Raw genomic sequence first — 16,529 nt, forward strand, 5'->3', positions numbered from 1 at the left:
TTCGTCTGCTGCACTACCCGCCTGTGTCCCGGGAGGTCTTCCGCAACAACCCGGGCCAGGTGCGCGCCGGCGAGCACACCGACTACGGCTCCGTCACGCTGCTCTTCCAGGACGCAAGGGGCGGGCTGCAGGTGCGCAGTCCCAAGGGCACGTTTGTCGATGCCGTCCCGATTCCGGACACGGTCGTCGTCAACGCCGGCGATCTGCTGGCTCGCTGGTCTAACGATATCATCAAGAGCACCCGCCATCGCGTCGTCGAGCCGCCGGATGGCAGTGATGAAGAGTCGGGCATGTATCCTGCTCGCTACAGTGTTGCATACTTTTGTAACCCCAACATGGACAGGTTCATCGAGGCGCTGCCGGGCACGTATGGCGAGGGGATCGGAGAGAAGAAGTATGAAGGTATCAATTCGGGCCAGTATCTCGTGCAGCGGTTGACAGCTACCTATTAGAGTAGAAGGATTGCTGTTGAGTGGTTGAAATTGATGTCTTCGTTGTTACATCCCGATATCGATACCCATTGACGTATCTAGCATATATTCCACGCCATCTAAAAAGATTTAAATCTAGTTCTCTTTCTTCCGTCAAGTTCATGATTTATGGCTGACCTACTAATATGTGGACGGCCTCTGACCCAATCTCCCCCCGTCCGTCACCACAATATTCCCATTCAGATATCCTCCTGCCGTTCCTGCCATCCACAGCAGCACGCCCGCAATATCCTCCTCACTGCCAGCCCTGGTCAGAGGGATGGTATCCCGCGGCACCGTGCCGTCCGTGATGCCCTTGTCCGGAATCCCCTGCGACTGGAACAGGCCGTCCGACATCTCCGAGTGATATATGCCCGGCGCGATGCCATTCACGCGGATGTCGTACCCGGCCAGCACCGTCGACAGCGACTTGATCAGCGAGTTGACGCCCGCCTTGGAAAAGTTGTACGCGAACCCCGTTGGGACAGCGCGCAGGAAGCCCGCGATGGAGCTGGTGACGATGATCTGCGGGCGCGGGGGCGACAATACTCCCGGCACCGGCGCAGGGCGTTTCTTGTTGGCCGCGTCCAGCAGTGGCAGGAATGCAACTGCCGTGTAGAACGTACCCGTGATGTTGACGTGCTGGACGTTGGTAAAGTCCTCCATGGGCGTCTGCCAGAGGTGCTCACGCAGTTCGGCCAGCGGCAGCTTTGGCGGGCTGTCCTTGCCGGGCGGGTTGCTGCGCGGGCCCAACACGCCGCTGTTGGCGACCAGCAGGTCGATGTGCTCCGTCTGCGAGGCGATGAAGTCGTACGCCTTCTGCAGGGATTCCCTCGACCCGATGTCCCCGACGACGGGGACGATGGTGCCGTTGACGGCGAGCGATGCTGTCTCCTTGAGGTTCTGCTCCCGACGGCCGATGATGAACACTTTGACGGCGCCGTTGGCGTCGAGGGCTAGGGCCATTGTCCGGCCAAGGCCTGAGAATCGTCATCAATCAAAGTCCAACTTAACGAGGAGACTGCAAGGCAGAAATTGAAAGCCGTGCTATTTCACTTACCACTGCCACCGCCAGTAACGACGGCCACCAGGCCCTGCACTGAGAACAGTTTCGAGGCTTCCAGATGGGCCATTGTCGTGGATCAATATATGTACAGCAGTCTTTGGTATTTACAAAATGGGTATAAGATCTAGCAGCTCGTCTTTCTCCGAACGCAGTGATCAGTCGACTCGAAATCTCACGAAAAGAATGAATGGAGGAAGAAATGAATGGGCGAACAAATAGCACCCACTCTGCCTAGTTGATGATTGCGACAATGGACTAGCGACGCGTCAATCGCGGGGTTGGAGAGAAAGAAAGAGGTAAACAGAGCATTCACATTATTATTAATATCGGAGTAATGCCGGGCTCCACTGCTGATTTGTCATCTTGTCTCCGACTACGATGTCCTGTCCAGGAAGGTGCGCAGGTCGCTGGAGGAGGCAGGTGCGATGCAGAGGTGAGGCTGTTGCCTTTCCCACTTTTGGAGTATTTATAGCAATCTCGATGGTCTTACAGTATATCTTCGCAGAATTCTCTTCCCGCCTGCAGACATCATGGATGCTGACAGAGAGACATCTTGCTCGAGGTGAGGTCGTTTCCCCTCTTTCCTTTTTCGGTCATCCTCAGCACCGCATCGTGATTGGTCGATCGACCCAGTCACGTCCCGACCCCGCCGACGGAGATCGAAGATTGCGATGCCAGCTTCACGACTCTTAATGTAGCTATACTTCATTGAATACCCTGCCAATGGAAACAACCTCTGGATTATCGATCTGTGCGATCATTGACAAGGGTGCATTCAGAGTCTTCGGAAATTTATCCCGCCGCCAAGCATCGACGTCATCGCTCCGTCCCTTGGGCCAGCAGAACTCAATTGCTGGAAGCATCGGAATCGCAATTGAGTTTGTTCGATTGCAGAGACTGGGATGGATGCTCCTGTTCTCCTGCGCATGCAGGCTTTTCGGCAACGCGCGGAGAGCTTCAGCCAGCGCTGGGGAGCGTCCGCTCCCGATTGACGTAACTACAAGTCGAAGCTTGATCCCACTCCTCCCCGTCAATTGGCAGAAGCTTGCTAACGCTGTTTCTGGAGCGTCCAGTCTGATCTGATGCTTCTGCCATGATAATTGGAAACCCGCCAACTCTGTCTCTCGATCTCGCCACTCCGTCCACTGTCCATTCGCTTTGGCTGCAGATCAAAGTCAATTCAGCGTCCGACTGCGGAACACCCTGGCCAATTCATCCTGCCCTCCCCAGTGGATGCTAGAAGCGGGTGAGAAATCTGCCTGATGCTGCTTGCCGAATGGGTCTGGCAGGTCGTTTTGTGGGGATTGACAGCTCGTCTGGAGTATTCCTTGTTAAGCAGTTTGCTTTCGTCGGCACACCATATTTCAATTCACTCTTCTCTCCTGGCCGAAGTCGGCATGGTCACGACACGTTGTTCTGACTTCATCCTGCCCGTCCCTTCCGGGAGCTCCTGCAGCTGCACTCCAGACAGCCTGCCGTGTCATCGCTGACGTCTTGCCTTCGCACCACCTGTCTCCAAATGATACTACTGCCGTTTTCATTCGCGTTGTTTGCTGAGATTATGGACTGGTGGCGTCATTCAACTTCGTTGAACTCTGACGAAGCCCGCTGCTTGAAATACTATTTGAGCTATCTGCTCGGCCCTTCTGCTTCCTGCCAAGTTCAGACTGTCAGGTTCCTCAACTTACCCACTTCAATTGAGTCTTGGGAGAGGGTTGCCCATCATGGCCGTAACACGACTGACCTTTCTCTCCTTTCTTGCCTTGATACCTTTCTCCCTGGCAGCTCCCAGAACCAGGATTGCTGCTGCCCCTAGCTCTAGTGAAGCTGCGGGCGGATCTCCCAGCGCTCCCCCCACTCGCAGCCATCCAACGTCGCTCCCACATCTTGTGTACAGCGGCACGCCCACTACGACGGGTGCCCTGACTGCGAGCGCTGTTGGAACCGGCGTCGCCGTCGTACCTCTTCAACCAGCGGCTACAACATACCCAAGTGATGGGCACCTCCATGACGCTCAACCAGCGCCATATGTTCCCGCTGGCGGCATTGGGACCAATGCCACGCCAGTCTACAATGCAAAGAGTGATTTCGACTATGAATCCCTGGTATGTGTTTCATCAATTTGGGAATTGAAGAATGATCCTGACTTTCTAGGCCCTTGCCCTGTACCAAGAATGGATAGAGCTTGATCTCTTCCAGAACGGGCTTGCCACTTTCTCGGTAGCAGATTTCGAGGCTGCTGGCCTGACCGCACAGGACCGCTTCTTGATCGAGTTTATGGCTCAGCAGGAAGTCGGGCATGCCACCATGGTCAGCAATATCCTGGGCCCATCAGCTCCCCAGCAGTGCGACTATAAGTACCCGTTCACGACGGTGCGCGAATTCGTGGATTTCTGCCAGAAGCTCACCCGGTTTGGAGAATCCGGGGTTTACGGCTTCCTTCCACACTTGAATTCCCGCGAGGCCGCTCAGCTGCTGCTCCAGTCCATCACCACGGAGGCTCGCCAGCAGATGATTTTCCGTCAGTTTGACGGCATCTTCCCCATGCCCGTATGGTTCGAGGTCGGCGTTCCCCAGTCCTGGGCGTGGACGCTTCTCGCTCCGTATATCACGTCCTGCCCAGCCAACCAGACAAGACTGGCCTGGCAGAACTTCCCTGCTTTGTGGATTCTGAACCAGCCAAACCCGGCGCGAGTGAATGGCTCAGGGGGTTATAACGAGACTCTCACTGCGGGCATGAACACCCTGAATTCTACTGTCCCCGCTGACAGTGCCTGTGTCAATAGCACTGACGTCTCTTCCTGTTCCCCGGCCATCACCCAGAACCGTACCATCCCGCTTTCCTGGCCAGGTCGCCTGGTGGAATTGGCTTGGGACAGTCCTAACAAGACGGTTGGACCCAACAACAGTTACATCACGTCGACTTCGGCCGGCGCTCCCGCCTATGTCGCTTGGGTCACGCAGCTGAACGTGACCTATTCCAAGTTGAATGTCCTCAACTCGTCTTACGGCACCACGATTCAGCCCAACCTGGAGACCTATCTCGGCGACCCAGCGATCAATGGAACCATGTTTATTGCGATCACCGACGCGGATCCTTACCTGACTCCCTTCAACCTCAGTCTCATTAATCCCCACGTAGTGGCTGGTCCGGCTCTATACCAGGCGGGCTGAACTTGAGGAGAAAGTAGCATAACCAGATGCGTAGGCGGAACGATCTCGGGCACATACATCCAACGGTGGAGTTGACGGTGTTGATTGGTCGATTAGTATCTACCATCATAAAATACTTAACATCTACGAGGATACGAGATTTAAAATGGAAATGGGATTTATATTTTCGATAGTTTAATTTATTCTCCTAGTCAATTTTTCTTTTTCTTTTTTTTTTAAATTAATGAATTATTTTTGCTCATATCAAGAATATATCTTGGGGCATACAGAGCTTAGTGTCGCTCGACGATGCGATTGGCTGCGGTCGATTTCCGCCGAAGCTGCCGACGCGAGGCATCCAACTCCGCGTCTCCAACACCAAGCTCCAACACCACGCGCTTGCACTGACGACCACACCGGAACTCCTCTGCTCAGCAGATGGAACGCGTTTGCTTATTTGTCCAGTTAGAGTAATCCGGACCATGGACCCTCCCAGAAATCGGAAACAGCGACGCGCTGCTGCGGCTGCGGCCTCTTCTTCTACCTCCTCTGCCGATTCGTTCGATCCGTCGTCTATCCCCCTCGCTCATCCTCCGCCTGCGGATTCAAGAGACAAGCGGCAAGGAAAAACACTTATCGAGATTGCCGCAGAACGCCAGAAAGAGCTTCAGGCCTTGGCTGGCAAGAATGGGAAGGGGTCAGCCGCCGCGGAATCGACACTGTTGAACCCCGAATCCACGGAGACCCAATTCGTCCAGATCACCCCGGATGGGAAGGTTTCGCGCTTCAACCCGCCTGACAGTGACGCCTCTTCAGGCCAGCCAGGGTCAGACAGCGCTTCTCAGCAGCGTGACGCCCCTCTGCCACCGCTTGTCGACACCCTCCTCCTTTCGCTCCCTCTGACGACTCTGCACTTCACTCTCGCCTTCCTCGCCGCACATCAGTACCTGGAAAAGATCCCTTTCCGACAACTGGCGCTGGAGTCTATCATAGTTGCATTTCCAGTCCTGACTTTTTGCATCCACCTCGCTCACGGACACATCATTCCCTTTGGAAACCGCTCCAAGGCCAAATCCCAGAAAACGGATCAAACCTCGACGCGCCGCTTTTGGGACAAGCTAATTCCCTCCCTACGAACGATGCTATTTCTTCCGCCGGCCGTGTGCCTGGGCAGTTATCTGATCCAGATCACGAATGACTCCCCATACTATGCGGTCATGAAACGGGCGCCGGCGATCGGCACCCTGTGGGTATGGTGCGTGCTGGAGATGTCAGCGGGCGCGGCAGTGCTGGCCGTTTTGGCGCCTCTTGGTTGGGGAGTCCTGTGGAATGGATACGGAATAATCTAGAGTTTGCCGATTGTTTCGATCTGACCATCGTCCAATACGAGGGGCAAGGCTTTGTCCATTGGTCTCATCAGACTGTGCAAAGCGTATAGAGTAGCCTCTCCAGGGAGTCTGAGATATTCAAAGAATTCATCTTCCTCGAGATCGAGTGCAAAAGGCCTGTTCGTCCTCACTAGTGCGAAACTTCAACTGTTCAAGAGGCACCAGTTGGTTTCTTAACTCAGGCCTATGCCTTACACTTGATTGCAGCCTGGTTTCATTTCCTCATGTAGGTTGTCAGTATTATCCCGTCCTCTACTGAACCTTCCTGCCTCCACCTTTGCCTGCAACTCGATGTCTCACTCAACATCTCACTCGACTTCCTTTCATCTTTCTTTGCCCACCATCGTTTTCTCTACCAAGATCGAAGCTAATATCATTAGAGATCGAGAATAAGCAAGATAAAGAGTCCGAAAAGCTGAAATCCCAGCCTACTTCTACTACCCTCATATACCCATCTCTGCGCAAGACGGAGACTCAGACACAAACACGGACTTTAGATGAGGATTACAGGATGAGCGTTTAGATACGTTACAAGGGAAAATCGCATCAGGGGAAGTGCGTAAAGCTGTGATCGAAGGTTGTGACTATCATGGGACAAAAATAGCACGCTCTAGTTGCTGAATACGACCGACATTTTCATCGAACAAACGAAAAATGGTTGGGGCACAAGGCAGCGTCAATGGGAATGGCATCGCCATCGTGATGCGGTCCGCCACGTTGATGCCCTTCGATGGCCCAGAGGAATTACCAGAGAAGCTGTCGAAGCAGCAGACGACCAAATTTGGAGAACAAGCCAGAACTCTCGGTCAGCAGAGGATGGTCCTGTGGGAGTCAAGATAAATCTATACGTGCTGGATATACTCCGTATGTCACGGGACAGGCAGATTAGGTTAGTCCAGTGTCACCTGCTCCGAGGGAGACACGTGATTGGCAGAGGCGGAGAGCACTTTCCAATCTTGTCAACTACCTACCTAGGCAGGTACACTGCGGAGTACGCAGTGGACATTGTCATTACAATTACAACTACAGTTCATCGATAATGCACTTGCTTGCTGCATCTCCATACAGCTGAAAGACTTCGTATAACAGCTGATAAGACTGAAAGCCCATGGACTTGACGATTCTTCGAAATTTTAACCAGGACTTGAGTGAACTGCAGCACTCCAGCTCGGCATAGAATTCTTCCTCGGTGGATATTCGGGGCCCGTGCAGCGATTGAGTATGAGGATCACCGCCGCCTTCCTTTCTGGCATCCATGGATGCGCTGACGCTCAGATGCAAAGCCACGATCTTGCCGATCACCGCCGTTGCTTACCCGCTCTTCCCAGGCACAACACTCTGGTTGGATCATGTCTACTGACTGCGATCCACGGACTCCCGAATGCAAGATGGACTCCCTCCAGCACTATGCTCCGTATGCTGGGAGTATTCTGGGGTATCAGCGGCGTAGGAACTATCGAATTTCCCCTGCATACGATGAGTGACTCGCCTGCAGGTGTCAGGTTGTGCAGAGTGAGCACTGTATTGGACATCAACCCTGCAGTACTGTCTGTGTTATGCCGGCCGTTCCCACGTTTAATTTCGACCTTATCCACTCACCCAGATGTTTTACTTGTTATGGAATACATTTCATCCCACGGAGTTCTGCGGAGAGGCCAAAGCTATCCGGACGGTCATCTCTCATTTGCTGCAAGAGCAACAAATCTGCAAACCCTTGACTGCCATTTCCCGTGTCTGTGGGCGAGTTCTTGACTACTCTTCTCAACACGGCAGCTCCTCCTTCTCGTATAGCGTGTAAATTCCCATACTGACCTGCCCCATTGCGGTCTTCCTGAGGAAATCTCCCTGTACAGGCGTCACGAGATAAATGGTAAGAACTTGATAGGAGCATTGTACATGGATAAACCTGTGGGTCATTAGAGATCAGGCCTTCTTTTGACTACTCCGTACGTCGATCGACAGTTCGAAGGAGCGGAAATACCTAGCAAGGATGGCGGCTCTTGTCGACGACACTGCCTCTTTTAATTTTACAGCGTTCAGATCTCGCTATAAAGCGATGCCGTCCTCTGCATAATTGTCGAGTTTCCTCAATTCGCTTTGTATCAGCGCCGCCAAAGGGCTGCTTCTCAAGCTAGGCGGAAACGAAAAGCTCCTTGAAGCAACGACAAATCTTTTCCAAAGATGTCGTTGGCTTCGAAGAATCTCCTGGCCTGCGGGCTTTTCTTAGCAGTCGCCCAGCTTGCACAGCCAGTGACTGGTTTAGAACTTACGGTGTCGACGTCTGGCGGCAATAAATCCAGCCCTATCTTGTATGGGTTCATGTTCGAGGTGAGTTTTTGCCAAGCTGGCTGTGAAACCGCCTGCTGGTGGAGAGTTACGATAACCATGTCCACGCTCACTATAGCGTGATTGATTATGTGCTGACACCTGCAGGATATCAACCACTCTGGTGATGGAGGGATCCACAGTCAGCTTCTGCAGAACAACGGCTTCCAGGGTGCAAACCCCGGCTTGACTGCATACGCTCCAATCGGGAATGTGTCGTTGGCCGTGGATACGGAAAACCCTCTCTCGAGCGCGATAACGCGGTCTCTGAAGGTCACTGTCCCGCCCAACGCCTCCGGAAAGGTTGGCTTCTCGAATTCGGGTTACTGGGGTATTCCCGTGAACGAGGCCAACTACACCAACAGCTTCTACATCAAGGGAGACTATAATGGCGACGTCACGCTTCGCCTTGCGGGGGCCAGCAGCGGCAGTCTGTATGCATCGCAAACGATCAGCGTCAAGAGCAACTCGTCCAGCTACACCTATGTCGAGACGCAATATCCAGTGAAGCAGGCTCCTGACGGCAACAACATCTGGGAACTGACCTTTGACGCGTCCAAGGTGGCGGGAAAGTCATTGAATTTTGACCTGATCCAGCTCTACCCACCAACATTCCACGACAGGTGCGATTGCTTGTATTCCTCCAGGATTGTGTCGCTGATGCTGACCTATTTTATAGACCTAATGGCCTCAAACCGGAAATTGCAAATGTTTTGGTTGACATGAAGGGTTCTTTCCTGCGCTTTCCCGGAGGAAACAATCTGTGAGTTGCTTCGGTCTGTATCTGGCGATCCTTGCTGACTTTTGGCCAGCGAAGGATTAACTCCGGCAACGCGCTGGAAGTGGAATGAGACCATTGGGCCTCTGACGAGCCGTCCTGGGCGGCAAGGTAACTGGGGGTATCCCAACACAGATGCACTTGGTAGGCTTTATTTAAAAGTGATCTGTGTATGAAGCATTGCTAAATGCGATGACAGGTCTGAATGAATATTTCTTGTGGATCCAGGACATGGGTTTGACGGCAGTTCTCGGTGTCTGGGATGGACTGACTATCGGAGGGCCGAGCCCTCAAGTTATCACTGGGGACGCTTTGAAGCCCTACATCGACGACGTTTTGAACGAGCTTGAGGTAAGTGCCTCTGGATGATCTTTTTGTTCGGTTTCGCTAACAATTGCAGTATATCCTTGGAGACAAGGATACCACGTACGGCAAGCTTCGTGCTTCTCATGGCTTCCCTGACCCCTGGCCACTCCAATACGTGGAAATCGGCAACGAGGACAACCTCAATGGAGGCGGGCCCTCATATGCAGAGCGCTTCACGGCCTTCCACGACGCAATCAAGGCCAAGTACCCGCATCTGACCATCATTAGCAGCACGGACCAGTACCTCCCAAATCCCAAGCCAAAAGGAATCTGGATGGACTGGCACACGTACTCGCCGGCGGGGGAGCTTGTGAGCATGTTCAACAAGTTCGACAACGTGGACCGGGCTTTCCCGTACTTTGTCGGCGAATATGCCTGCATCTCCCTCGATAACGGGACCGAGCTCGCGCAGCCGATCATGCAGGGGTCTGTGGCGGAAGCTGTCTTTATGATTGGCATGGAAAGGAACAGCGATGTTGTCAAGATGGCTGCCTATGCACCGCTGCTGCAGCAATACGGCGGGTACACATGGAATGTGAGATGCGCAAACGAAAAATCAAGAAGACTGATATATGCAGACTGACTGACTGACATCAGGACCACGTGCCAAACCTGATTATGTTCAACAACAACCCAAACGGCATTGTCCGGAGCACCAGCTACTACGTACAGCAGATGTTCTCAGTGAACCGGGGCAGCACCATTCTGCCAGTGGAATCAGACGGGTCATTTGGACCAGGTACGTACAGACCAACAAACACCAGCCACAGCCAGGGCAGCAGGTCCGCCTCGACTTACTAATTTCAATGACAATGCAGTCTACTACGTCGCCTCCAAAACCTCAGACAACAAGACATACTACGTCAAGTTCGCCAACTACGGCCCTACCCCGCAGCCCGTCACCGTCAACATCCCCAAGACAGAAACCGGGCGACTGACGACGCTGTCCGGCGCCGCTACTGCAGCCAACACCTGGAGCAGCCCTAATGCTGTCACACCCAAGACCAGCAATGTCAGCTCTGCTGATGGTGCGCCAGGAAAGTTTACTATTACTCTGCCTGCGTGGAGTGTTGCTGTGTTGGCTGTGGAGTGAACTGTCGACATGCAGTAACATACTGTAACATGCTGTAACAAGATGAACTGTGTATATATATGAGATATTTCATTTCATTTCCCTTTTCCTTTTTCTTCTCATTCCTTTTTTTTAGATATGTCCTCTTCCATCCATTCTTTATTTTCTTTTCTTTTTCTTTTTTCCCCCATTTCTTTTTTTTTTTTTGGAATATTCCTTTCTTCCTTGTTACTTTTCTCACATCGAATATGGAACATTGTCCTCATCCTCGTCGTCGTTCTCCAATATAGATTAATACCTATATCTCTAGAGTATACTAAATGGAATGGATGAGAAATTACGGGACAAACAAGATTTCCTTTTCCTTTTTCTTTTCTCTTTGTTCCTTGATTGTTGGATTTGTTTGATTGTACATATGTAATGTATTTTACTGTATGTACCGTCCCTACGTAGGTAGAAAAGATAAGAAGATAAGAACAGTAATCAAGAAAGAAAGAAACAATAATCAACATTCATAGTAAAAGTATTCTCGTATTCTGGTACTCTGGTATTGGGGTATATCTGTCTGCGTCATGTCACGTCAATCAATCAGAGTATAAACAAAGGAAAAAAAAGTCAAGGCTAATAATTATCACACACACCGCCGCCCACCGCCAACAAACGCCCGTTTTGACTCCGATTGACCAAAGAAAGAAAACAAAAAAAGAAAGGAAATGAAAGAAAAGGAGCGAAGGGAGAGAAGGAGGAGAGTATTCCGTGTCGTTGAGCTGCAGAGTAGAAAAGAAAAACGTGTTGAAATAATGCAGGATGAAGAAGAGTGAAAATTTCCCCCTCTTTTTTCTTTCTTTCCCTTGTGTTCCTCCCAGATACCACTTTGAAAATAATAAAAACAGTCGAATGAAAAAAAAACTTTTCAGAATGGCCGTAATGTCGTAACATCGTCATCGTAAGGTTGATGATATTAAGATTATTAAGTAGAGATAGGATAGACACATCGCGTAAAGGGTAAAGGTTACTGCATGCTGCCTGGTTCAGGTGCCTCGGCAGTATTGTTCTCGTCTGGTGGTGCGCGACTGCGGGATTCCATCATTGGAGGCTCCGCGGTTAGATCGTCGACGGTCAGTCGTGTCTGTTGCCGGGTGAGCTGCTGACTCTCGTCGTTTCTACCGGATGGCTGCGAACTGTCATTGGTTTTGGAATTCGACTCGAGCCGGAAGCAGTCCATCCGCTCCAATTCCTCGTATTGCGGGAGTGGTGGCAGCGGCGAGCCATTATAATCCTCCATCGCGCAATTCGGGTCGATCGCCGAGTATCCCGGTGGGCTGGCTGGAACATCGTTGTACATGGGCGGCATCTCCTCGTCCCAGCTGATGCCCAGTCCGCTCCGTTCCGTCACGAGCAGGTTGAATTGCATCCTCAGAACACGAGCGGCCCCGGTGGGCGTGATGAGTTTCGTATTCTTGTTCGGACAGAATTCCTCCGCGACAATCAGCTCGATGACCAGGTTGTGCTTCACTTCCAGGCCACCCGGCGTCTCGAGATCACACACGGGCTTGCTTCCTGGCTTGATGCACGCTTCGAATTCCATGTTGATCTCTCCTCCGGCAGTATCGAAATCCGTCTTCCACCCGCTCTTTTCCTCGTTGTGACCGATAATGCGGGTCTCCTGGTGCAGAACGCCCTTGCCCTCACCTCCGATCTTGTGGGCATGTTTCGCGCAGGCAGTCGACACAATCTTCTGGTGTTCTTCGATCCGCCACATCATCTTCCGCAGTCGCCATCGAGTCTGAGATTCTTCGCCCTTTTCCACGATGCCGCTGAGCGTCATCTGCACCGGGAAAGACCCAATGGGGTGAACGACGGAGGGCAACACAACACGACCTGTCAGATTCGTGGGAGGGAAGATGCGCACCGAAGATCGGTCATTGCCCGGCAGGATGGCGCGCTGGATCGTGAGCGGGGTCTTCATGGTAATCTCTTCGCCCGTGGACAAGATAGCTCGAGCGGACAGCGAATACTCAACGGTTCCGAGCGATCCCTGCGCACTTGCGGGGAGGTTGCCAGGGAACAGATAGCTGAATGGGAAGTCGTGGTCGCCGGGCTTCAGGTGGATGGGCTCCGTCAGGAAGTCCCAGTAGCACAGGTCGTTCGTCCGGGTGGAGCAATTGCGGCAGTCTCTGGAAATGGGCTTTTTGGTGGTAATGCTCAATGTGAGATGCATGTCGAACTTATCCAGCGTGATCACTCCCGCCGATTCGGGCACCGCGACGCGGAGGCGCCCCGAGAACAGTGCACCGCTCGAGTTGGCCGGAGTGCCGTAGAAGACGAGAGGGGGTGATTCGATAATCATGTCCAGCTTTGCCCCGGAGGCACGAGAATCCTCCTTGGAGCCCGAACGATCTTTGGAGCGGGATGACCGTCCAAGACTGAGCCGCTTTTCTTTGTTCGGGTGGATGATGTGATCCATGGAGAAGGACAGCCGGCGTTCGGAGGACTCATGGCTGCCATCTGGATGCAGATGCAACGAATTCCTCTTCGAGGAAGCAATCTCGTTGACCGACGAAGTCGAGGAGGAATTCGAGTGCGTCCACGCCGAAGATGGCGACGTAGAGCGAACAAGGCTCGAGAGAAGACGGCCAGGCATGGTGACGGATCGGTTGGTGGGAGAGAAAGGAGAGGAAGAGGGAGGGAGAAAGAGGAGTAGAAAGGGTCGCAGAGGACTAAAGTTGGTCGATTCGAGTGTGAGTTGTCAAGTGGGACGACTGATGAAGACAAGCAAAGACAGCTTTAAGGAGGGGCACCAACCCTCGAGGCCTCTGGTTCAAGGCGCGCTTAATATTCCAGTCAGGAACGCCTGCGTCGGGGACGCTTTATGACGCGGTGCGATGGTGGAACAGCTGCGAAATGGCACAAGAAGGCCAAAACATAATCAACTGCGACGAAGACTTGGAAGGGTGAGCGAGCGCAGTGGAAGTGGCTCCTTCCGAGCGGGTGGTTGAGGTAGAGATGCCAACCCGACGTGGAGTGAATAAATCACGGACTTTGTTCTGGCGGTATTCACCAGTTGTTGACCACAAACAACAGCGCTGGGAAGTTCCTTAAACCACAGAGATGGAGGAGTTTGCAAAAGACCAGATACTGAGGTACATATGTAGCTATGCGCAGATGGCGAGAGCAGGCTCTTTGTATGTTCCATGGAGCATCAGCAAGGATCGATGGGGCGTGAAAACCTTAACTTGGCTTTATCCACTCTGCACGGGAAGTTCCTAGCCAGTGACACAGCTGGCTGTCTAGACGCATTCTTTTTACGATATGTGGCCCTGGAAATGTCCCCATTCCAGCACTTTCTTTTCCAAAAAAAAGAAGTCGAGGTTCTACATCTACGGATGCGGTGGGGCGTTCCAGCCGCGGACGTCACATGTGGAGAAACACCGTTACGCGCTGGTGACAAGACATGACGGTACGGTAATTTCCAGCCCGTGCCTCGCAGCTGATTGGATGGTTCGACGCCGCTTCCGGAAACCATCTGGCCAGAAGAGTTAAGCAGGCAGAATTTTCAAAGAAATTGCTTGACAACAAAGAAGATCAATAGAGTCAACAATGGTGCAATTCAAATTAGCTTTCTCAGGGAGACGATGCGCCGTATTACTGAGCTCAAGAGCCATTTCATGTCGCGTCCTAGCGCTGCATGCACAGATCACAGTGCACAGTCCGGAGTGCTGTCTGTACTCCGGACCATGTGGACAGATGCATGAATCATCATGAAGTCTAGATTGATGGTGGTCTGAGCGAGCATGATGACGCGACATGGCGAGAGAGGCCTGGGGCGGCTAAGCCCAGCCCAAGGAATCAAGGATCGATCTGGATTCTGGAGGCCAGTCAGGCGGGCGCATGCAGCAGCCACGGCGGGAGCAAGCCAGTGGTCGGAGTCTATCAGACTGCAACTTCCATCTCTTTACTCTGATCAGTCACAATTTCATGAAAATTAGACTCGATATTAGTATATGACTCGTAGCAGAAAAATGCGAAATCATTCAGACTACATCGCAACCTGCTCTTCCTCATCCGGTATGTCGTAATTGTCAGCTCATCTTTCGTGCCAGTAGAAGCACGCCATAGGAGTAAGCCGGTCAGCGTGGTCAGCTGCCAGCGATCACGTGGTGCAGCAGACCGCCTTGACGAGTCGAGCGATGCCGCATTGCCGGGGTAATAATACGTGACAGCGGCAATACGCAGCGTGACGGCGCAGCGGCACAGCCCTATTTGGCGATCTCTGGATCCGGCGATGACGCGAGGCGGCGTCCCTGATGAGTGCCAAGGCCGCTCCCCCCTGCAGCCTCCACCTCGAACGGGAAAATTTTTCTTGAAGCGTGACTGTCTCTCCTCGCTGCAACCTGTTTGGGCAAGGCCGCAAATCCCCGGTTCTGGCCTCGCTGCCAGTCTAACGTTGCGCTGTCACCGCATGTACCCCGCATTGTGCAACCCTGCGGGCGCATGGGGCAGGCGTCATACGACGCTTGCAATCTGGCTGCTCCTTTGGTATACAGCTTCTCTCAGCAACAGCACCCCGAGCTCGACGATCAACATTGGTCCGCCGTCACGGTTCTAGGCTTCTCAAGACGATGCGCGGGCATGGTGCCTAGTTGCAGCACCAAGCTGTCTAGGCCAGCAATTGCGGATATCCATTACCTAACAGCATCAAACTTGAGTCCAACTCTGCAGTAGGAGCATGGCCGGGGTCGGCATCAAGCCAGCGTTGTCTGTTCGGCCACGTTCTCCGGTCGGAAGCCTTCCACGCAGGTAGTGCCGTGCCCTAAGGGACCTCTGCCTTGATAGGTGCATCTGATTGGTGCCTTGGTCAGCAATATTAATTAATGTTGACGTTTCCATAACCTGGGCAGTTCCAGGTGGTGATGAATAATATTCTCGCCAATCAGCAGCAGCAGCGAGCACATGTCGAGTCATCCAACATTTCAATCCCAACTGCCTCGTTTCATCTTGTCTAGTCGTACGATATACCACTGGTACCTGCCCAGGTAGGTATCGCCTTCATTCCTATCCATTTCTATGCCCAACTCTTCTGTAACATGCTATCGTACTCCGTATGTGCTAGAATGATGCCACTTAGCTCTGCAACAATAATAGCAGCAAATGGTGTGTGAGGACCCGGCTGGACCTGGTCACTGGATGGACTTGACTATTCGGGAAGGAAGCTTCCAGCAGGTGCTGGAGGAAGTCCAGCAGGTACCCGATCACGGCCCCAGGCACCGCATTTGCATCAGCAGTTCGTCAAGGACCCCCCGGATTGCGAATTGCCAAGGATAGGCGCAGTGATAGCATCTACCTTAATCAAGGTTATCAATCGAGGCGTCAACCATCACCTGCCTTATGTAACCATGACGACAGCACGTCAATACAGTAGAACCTACTACGAGTTGGATTAATTAGGTATTCACTGCGAGTTGGCATTATATGATTATCATACTCTCAGAATATGTATGCTCTGTATGCTGCTCAATTGCAGTAGAGAATAGTATAATGTCCTCTGAGCTTCTAGAAGTAAAGCACAACTACAAAGACTGGTGACACCTAATTCAATAGTTAACGTATTTCCCGGCTGTTTCGATCACCCGGTTGCTCCGATCACTAGAATACCCATACAAAATGCGTCTTTTTGTACGCTCATACCTCAACAAGCTTTAAAGATATTAAAGAGATATTTTATATACTATAATTATAAAGTATTTACAGCATACAGCATTAATTAGAAGTAGTCTACTCTATTATTTACTGGAATAACATAAAATACAGTGTAATTTTATAGTAAATTAAAAATAGGTATCTAAAAAGCAATATATATAATATTAACCTTATATTCTCTTACAAGTAGTTATACCTATATATAATCTGA

At 52.0% G+C, this 16,529-nt stretch overlaps 5 protein-coding genes across 5 annotated transcripts; 3 read left to right on the plus strand and 2 right to left on the minus strand.

Moving 5' to 3' along the window:
• T310_4994 (Oxidoreductase) lies at positions 1 to 452 on the plus strand (the record flags this gene model as incomplete). Its single annotated transcript, XM_013472132.1, has 1 exon — positions 1 to 452. A coding segment is annotated over one exon (452 nt), but the record flags the coding sequence as incomplete, so codon positions are not given.
• Positions 453 to 611: 159 nt separating this feature from the next.
• Positions 612 to 1,603, minus strand: T310_4995 (3-oxoacyl-[acyl-carrier-protein] reductase; the record flags this gene model as incomplete). The annotated part of the gene is made up of 2 exons (XM_013472133.1): positions 612 to 1,450; positions 1,531 to 1,603. The coding sequence occupies 2 exons, from the start codon at positions 1,601 to 1,603 to the stop codon at positions 612 to 614; spliced, it is 912 nt and encodes a 303-aa protein (XP_013327587.1).
• Positions 1,604 to 3,260: 1,657 nt separating this feature from the next.
• On the plus strand, positions 3,261 to 6,038 carry T310_4996 (Stress response protein Rds1; the record flags this gene model as incomplete). Its single annotated transcript, XM_013472134.1, has 3 exons — positions 3,261 to 3,641; positions 3,691 to 4,674; positions 4,980 to 6,038. 3 exons carry the CDS (start codon positions 3,261 to 3,263, stop codon positions 6,036 to 6,038), a joined length of 2,424 nt encoding a protein of 807 aa, XP_013327588.1.
• Positions 6,039 to 8,258: 2,220 nt separating this feature from the next.
• Positions 8,259 to 10,639, plus strand: T310_4997 (Alpha-N-arabinofuranosidase; the record flags this gene model as incomplete). The annotated part of the gene is made up of 8 exons (XM_013472135.1): positions 8,259 to 8,405; positions 8,511 to 9,025; positions 9,082 to 9,165; positions 9,215 to 9,324; positions 9,380 to 9,531; positions 9,581 to 10,081; positions 10,144 to 10,285; positions 10,365 to 10,639. 8 exons carry the CDS (start codon positions 8,259 to 8,261, stop codon positions 10,637 to 10,639), a joined length of 1,926 nt encoding a protein of 641 aa, XP_013327589.1.
• A 991-nt stretch (positions 10,640 to 11,630) lies between these two features.
• On the minus strand, positions 11,631 to 13,262 carry T310_4998 (Arrestin (Or S-antigen), N-terminal domain protein; the record flags this gene model as incomplete). Its single annotated transcript, XM_013472136.1, has 1 exon — positions 11,631 to 13,262. One exon carries the CDS (start codon positions 13,260 to 13,262, stop codon positions 11,631 to 11,633), a length of 1,632 nt encoding a protein of 543 aa, XP_013327590.1.
• Positions 13,263 to 16,529: the final 3,267 nt, after the last annotated feature.

The sequence above is a fragment of the Rasamsonia emersonii genome (assembly GCF_000968595.1).
Source record: "Rasamsonia emersonii CBS 393.64 chromosome Unknown ctg1118621760211, whole genome shotgun sequence".
NCBI classification, from domain to species: domain Eukaryota; kingdom Fungi; phylum Ascomycota; class Eurotiomycetes; order Eurotiales; family Trichocomaceae; genus Rasamsonia; species Rasamsonia emersonii.